The sequence below is a fragment of the Lathyrus oleraceus genome, chromosome 1 (assembly GCF_024323335.1).
Source record: "Lathyrus oleraceus cultivar Zhongwan6 chromosome 1, CAAS_Psat_ZW6_1.0, whole genome shotgun sequence".
In the NCBI taxonomy this organism is placed as follows: Eukaryota; Viridiplantae; Streptophyta; class Magnoliopsida; order Fabales; family Fabaceae; genus Lathyrus; species Lathyrus oleraceus.
This window is the reverse complement of record NC_066579.1, coordinates 23,537,294-23,543,954: the sequence shown is the minus strand read 5'-3', so window position 1 is coordinate 23,543,954 and position 6,661 is coordinate 23,537,294. Positions and strand designations below refer to the sequence as shown.

At 33.9% G+C, this 6,661-nt stretch overlaps 1 protein-coding gene across 2 annotated transcripts; it reads left to right on the top strand.

The window, feature by feature from the left end:
* Positions 1-714: 714 nt before the first annotated feature.
* On the top strand, positions 715-4,591 carry LOC127137708 (YTH domain-containing protein ECT4). Of its 2 annotated transcripts, XM_051064161.1 has the most exons (9): positions 715-1,257; positions 1,373-1,443; positions 1,604-1,757; positions 2,061-2,137; positions 2,220-2,651; positions 2,751-3,287; positions 3,430-3,642; positions 3,737-3,892; positions 4,078-4,591. In XM_051064161.1, the coding sequence occupies exons 1-9, from the start codon at positions 1,206-1,208 to the stop codon at positions 4,171-4,173; spliced, it is 1,788 nt and encodes a 595-aa protein (XP_050920118.1). In that variant the 5' UTR covers positions 715-1,205; the 3' UTR covers positions 4,174-4,591. The 2 variants fall into 2 exon arrangements, with proteins under 2 accessions (XP_050920118.1, XP_050920159.1); XM_051064202.1 differs by lacking the exons at positions 715-1,257; positions 1,373-1,443 and having other exon boundaries at positions 2,050-2,137.
* The last annotated feature ends 2,070 nt before the right edge of the window (positions 4,592-6,661 follow it).

The window sequence follows — 6,661 nt, the reverse complement described above, 5'->3', positions numbered from 1 at the left end:
AAATTACAATCTGAAATATTATACTCTGTCGAATACTTGCTTATATCCTTCGACACACATGTTGTATTCGACTAACACAATTATGTCGAACACAACTTTTCTAAAATACAAAATTATATCTTCTATCAATAATAACTTTCGATATAAATGATCGTGTTGGTAACATGTTAAGAAAAACATGATATTTGAATCAAATTAAAAAAATAAGAAGAGAAAAAGTAAGATGATATCCTATATTTCTCAAAGAGAATTGATGTGTCTTTACATAAATCAAAATGAAATATTTATATTATTAGCATTACAATTATTAAATGAATATAATAATTTACATTAGCGTTCTAAGTTGACATTTTAAATAAAAGATTATTATTACTATTATAAGTTACCACTTTGATAGATAAGATTTGGCTTATAAATATTTTTGTATTGTATTTAAGGAATGTAGGAGAGTATTTAATTCTACTTCTATATTTTTTTAATTGTAGTCATTTTGAACTGAATTTACGCGGCTAGTTTCTGATACAGACACAATAACTTACAAATTAAGAAAACTCAAAATCGAAAAGGCTGATTAAAAAGCTGTAATTTATTTTAACACTATTTAAATTAATTAATTAAATTATTTCTAAAAACGGAAAAAAAACAATGGCGTGGAATTTTCTCCACCGTCCATTCTTCTATTTCACAACAAAAAAGATGCCATTTTGTTTCTTTCTTTCTTCCTTCTTCCTTTTTCTCTTCACTTTCTCTCTCCTCTGTGTATTCTCTCTCTTCCATTCATTCAACAGCATCCCTTTATATAGACTCTCTATTCAAAACCATATCTATCATCAACCAGAAAAAGATTATCTTTTTAAGGATATTCACACTCTGTTCTTTTTTCCATCTCTCATTTTTTACACCGAATCCCTATTTTTTAGCGATTTTGTTTCCACAACCCAGAAATCTAGACACCACAAACAGCAAAAATAATTCATACCCAGATTTTTTCTCTCTTAAATATTTTGTGGGGTTTATCTGTTTTTTGATTTTTTTTTCGCTTTAACCTTTCAAATTTTCATTTTTCACCTTTTTAGTTGAAGAGGCAAAAGAAGTTGAAGAGACACAAAAAAAGCTTGTGTGGAGGATCTGTGTTTTTTTTCTGTTGTTGTATCTAGTGGATTGTATTAAGGGGTTTTGAGATTTTTTTTTTTTGTTCAAGTTGTATGCTGAGAACTTCTGGATTAAGTGCTTCTTCCATGGCTGAATCAAAAAAATGTAATTTTTCGTTTCTTCTTAATACTTCTTTATGCTTTTGATTATGATTGGATTTATTTTTTTTGGTTATAAAAAAAAGATTTTTACTTTGTTGTAAATTTTCTGCTTTTTACAGCTGCGGATGAAATGAATAAGAAGAAGCTCCATGGTGACTCTTCAACTTCTGAGCATAATAATTCCAACATGGTAATCTCTATTTGTATTGCATGTGATTTCTGTTGTATATATTTTGTTTTTACTTTTTTTGTTTGTTTGAAATAAACTGTTTCATTAGTTCTATGTATGAGATATGAAGAGACACATGTTTTCTTATTGTGGTTTTGGATTTGTTGTATGTTATGTTTAGGTTTCTTCAAAGGGTGGTGGAAGTTCACCATCTGATGCAAGATCATGTGTATCATCAATAGGAGATGCTTCTGGTAGTGTTAAAGAAGGGGAGTTGGATCATGAATATCAATCTATGGATCCGAATGTTCCGTATTATGGATACTATTATCCAGGTTAGCTTCCAATGGTTCCCTATTCGTCGGTGTTGTCACTATTCGATTGTGGAAAATAGCGGTTTGTTCAAATTCTGCTATAGCTATAGCTTTTATTTGACAACAAGTTAGTGATTTTGTTCAAATTCTGCTGTAGATGTTATTTGACAATGATTTATACTAAATAGCGGTTTTGTTCCTATTGAAATAACAATAGCATCCGCTATGTTACAACACCACTATAACCGCAATTAGACAACACTGCTATTCATCTATATTGACTGTATATTTATGTTTTCATTTCTTACGGTAGAATGATCACAGGTTATGGTGGTTTCTACGGAGAGCCAGAAAATCAAGGATATTACGTTGGTGCCGAAGCCGTCGATTTTCAGTATCCGGTGAGTTTCTTGAGCTGGTATATTTTGGACGACCATTTACATGACCTATGTAAATATCTTAATTTTTGTTTGTTTTATTTAGGTCATGCAAGCGGATAATGGATCTTATGTCTATCTCATGCCAGGATTTCAGACTGGCTACCCTTCATACTTTCCTGTGAATACCGCCGGTGTCGATGGTCAATATCATGTCTACCCTCCCGGTTCCGTCTATCAACAACCATGTGGATCCCCTGGATATTATCCAGCTTCTCTACCTTACGCCGAGTTTTTTCCATCAACATACTCTTGGGATTCATCGTTAACGTCACAAGATGTATCACAAAGGAATCATTACAATAATTCGGCCAGTAAACCGAGTGGTAGGTCTAATTTTTCTTCCGGTAGTGGTGTGGTGTCAAAGTCTATGCCTTCATCTAACGTGAGCAACTCGTCCGAAGTGAAGGGTTCGCCGCCATTATTAGAGGTCTCTTCAACTCATGTTAAGCGTAACCAGCCAAAACAAGCAAACAAGGTAACCTTAAATTCCTTAAAATGAAACTAAAAAGAAACAAGGGTGATATCGATTTTCCTTAATATTTGATTGTTCTAACGAGCTTGTGCTGTTTTTCAGGTATCCGTTTCTGGTCCAGTTCTTCATTCAGATGCAACGACGAAAGGATCTTTTCCTGTTACGAAGCTTTCTACGTATAATCAAGGAAAGAGTGGATTCACCTATCAAAACACCTTGCTTAATGTGAAAGCAAATACGAAGGGATGGGTTAGTACTGAAAAACTGAAACTGAGAAACAAGGTTAACGATTCACTTAGTGAACAGAATCAGGGTCCTAGAACTTCTGTTCCAAAAGGTGCTTCAAATTTGGGAGATAATTCTGCACGAACGGTAACGGTAACAGTCGATGAGAGTAAAGACGGGGACGGCAAAATCAGGACAGATCAGTATAACCTTCCTGATTTTCCAACCAAATACGATCGTGCACTTTTCTTTGTCATCAAATCGTACAGCGAGGATGATGTTCATAAGAGCATCAAGTACGACGTATGGGCGAGTACTCCTAATGGGAATAAGAGGCTCGACAATGCATTTCAGGATGCACAGAATAGAATGGAAGAGAAAGGAAGCAAGTGTCCTGTATTCCTTTTCTTCTCGGTATGCTATCAACCTTAATTCCGTTCGAGAACAACCCGATCACTCCAGTCCATGTTTTATTTTCTCATTTATTTATCTCCAAAAATTATGAATTCCTCACTCACTTGCATGTTTTTGTTTTTGATAATTGCTTTGAGTTCAGGTCAACGCTAGTGGTCAATTTTGTGGAGTAGCCGAGATGATCGGGCGCGTCGATTTCAACAAAAGTATGGATTTCTGGCAGCAAGACAAATGGAATGGATATTTCCCTGTCAAATGGCACATTATAAAGGACATTCCAAATCCTCAACTACGACATATTATCCTCGAGAATAATGATCACAAGCCTGTAACAAACAGTAGAGACACACAAGAGGTTCACATTTTTTCACATTGCAACTATTTACCGAAAATTTCCAAGTTATTTCTTCTGTATACTTACCATTGTGCTGAATATTTCCCCTTTTCAGGTGCCTTTCCCGCAAGGTATTGAAATACTCAGCATTTTCAAAAACTATGCATCAAGAACATCGATATTAGACGATTTTGATTTTTACGAAAGCCGTCAGAAGGTGATGCAGGAGAAGAAAACAAGGCAACCTATGCAACATACTGGCAATACACAGGTTCGATTTTCCATTTGTACCTTATTCTTATTCCAAAGTTCTCACTTTTTACTTTGATTCCTACGAATCCTTTTTCGACATTATTGATGAATGTGTGCATGTGATGGTGGGACCAGTTTGGCATAACTTTGATAAATGCCTAGTTAACAAACTATTCTAAACTTGATACCCTTTTTTGTTGGCAGCATATAGATGACTTAACAAGTGCGCTCGGGTCGGTAGACATATCAAGTGTAAAGAAGATGGAAGATTCTAAGTTGGTTGAGAAAGTTAATGACTGAAGAGAATGGAATCTGATGCTGTTTCTGTGGACCTCGCCATGCTGGTGCTATTCCTGAGCTATGAAGCAAGAGATATCATGAGTTTGAAGATGAAGTTCCTAAACAAAAGTTCTTGCTGATGCTTTTACAAAGGAGAAAATGATGGTTGGATTGAAAAGACTGGAAAAAAAAAATTAGAAAGATGAAGTTTTCAAGTTGGAAGGAGTAGGTGATTTCTGTTACAAGGAAAGGTTTAGTTTTGTTTGTTTTTTGTGCACATAAAAGGTTCAGATGGTTCCTTGTTATTGCCTTATTGGTATTATTTTTCCTTGTAATTGTAGAATGAACATTACTATAACAGGTGGTTTGATTAGGACAGGTACCTGTAATGTGTTGAAAATGATAGGTTATCTAATGGATGATAGAGAAATTATTGGAATTGGAAAGTTTCTAACCAATCATAATTTGAGGTATATAATACTTTGGGGCATTGAAGATTGTATTATTTTACTATATCATGGAAATAAGTGGTCTGATCTGGATATGTGGACTTGTCGGTAGAGTTTTTCTTATATAAACTGATTAGATTACAAAATAAAGAGAAGTACTCTCTACACTCATGGGGTGCTTCCTTGTCATGCTGAAAACTCACAACTATTCATAGAATTTGTAGGTGCATCTTCTCATGCACGTCTTTTACACATTTTTTAGTGTAAATTATTGTGTCATTTATATTTTGTCAAAATTTAGTTTAGAGATGTATTTCTGTAGAAATTCTTAATTTAAAACTCAGTGAGTTTTACGAGATGTCAAAAATTGCATTTCCGTAAAAAATCCTTAACTTAAAATTCATGAATTTTACGGAGATGTATCTTAGGACACGTTTAATTCATATACTCGTGACAAATCCTTTCCCCTTCCATTTTCATTTGCTACAAGCTCACTAAAATCCCATTTTAGCTTGTGGGTAAGTTTCTTCAAGTCCATTTTTAATATTACTGTTTCACTACATTCAATCGCAAGTCATTTCACTCTCTCTGTTGAAGCTTTTCGTCCACAACTCTCATTCTATAAATTTCTCGTTTCATTTTTTATAGATATGAAGAATATATTAGCTAAAATAGGTTGTTTAAAATGCATTATATAATAGTTACATTCGAAATAGGTAGTTGGTATAGACATGCATTCCTATTTGGTTGGAGTTTAGGATATCAATGAGGTTTCTGTCATTTTTGCAACTCACGAGTTTACTTGGAGATGCATCTCTGAATTTTAAGTGATCTACTTTACGGAGATGTATCTTTGAATTTGGTATGACTTTATTTTGATGCGATTTTTTGGTTTTATTATAGGTACAATGGCTAAAAATAACCAGGATAGATTGAGGCACGGTCGTGTGTCCTAACATGCGTCTGTAGGACGTGAAAGGGCCAGACACACGTGAACACGAGTTGATGCCACCTCGTTTGATGGTTCACAAGGTCGAGGTTCACAACCATCTGCTTCTACTTTCCAAAGTCGCCTGTCTCGGGAATCTACTTCACGGGGCCACATATCCCTTGCTTATGAAGTCCATGAAGCTTATGAAGTCAATCAGAAGGAATCTGTTGTTGATGTGGATGTCCTTGTAGATATTTATCTATGAGACCAATTTGACACCTTACTTCATCTCTATAGAGACCGTGTTGCTAGACATGTCTGATAAGGAGAGATATATTTATTTACTTTTGCATTATATATATTTTATATTAATTTAATCGTGACTGATGGTGATATATTTATTTTAACAAGAACGTCCATATTTAAAATCCGTAAACCACGAAAGCAAGATTTTGGAGTTTGAACAGTCCGGAGATGATTGGTTTATGTTTATTTCTATTTTTTGTAAATTTGTAAATTTGTAAATCCGTAAATTTGTACCAAATAGTTTATGTTTGTTTGTATTATTTTTTGTATTTTTGGAATAAATTGTGCATGGTCGGTACATTTTGAATTTAATTTAATTAATGTATTAGTTTTTTAATTGATGTATAATATGTTTGAATCAATTTATGGCACTTTTAAATGATTAAAAAATGGTCTAAAATGACCTAAAATATAAGTTGGTCTCAAAATATGTCAAAGTTAGAACAATGTTGTTGCTTAGAAAACATTATGGGTGTTTTGGAGATGCATCTCCGAAATATCCCCACTCATGTGTAGTAAACACGCTTCCAATAACTTAAAATGAATTCAGGGTTTTTACGGAGACGCATCTCCAGATTCATCCCAGAAAATTTACGGATATGCATCTCTAGATCATATTTTAGCAAAATGGGATGTGTGGCTGAGTTATAAGAACTCGTGTGATTTTAGGTGCGTTCGAAGATGCATCTTTAAACACTAATAAAAATAATTTCAATTTTTCAGAGGGTGAGGCGCACCCCATGGAGTGGAATAAGTATTCCCAAAAATAAGTTACAAATTGATGCATAGTGTTGAAATTGAACAAAATTGAATTTATTGATTC

Bases quoted from the DNA above. Each gene is read 5' to 3' on its own strand.
- LOC127137708 (XM_051064161.1), top strand. From the start codon at position 1,206: ATGCTGAGAACTTCTGGATTAAGTGCTTCTTCCATGGCTGAATCAAAA. The intron at 1,258-1,372 runs GTAATTTTTCGT...TGCTTTTTACAG, and splicing joins CATGGCTGAATCAAAAAAAT to CTGCGGATGAAATGAATAAG. The intron at 3,643-3,736 runs GTTCACATTTTT...TCCCCTTTTCAG, and splicing joins ACAGTAGAGACACACAAGAG to GTGCCTTTCCCGCAAGGTAT.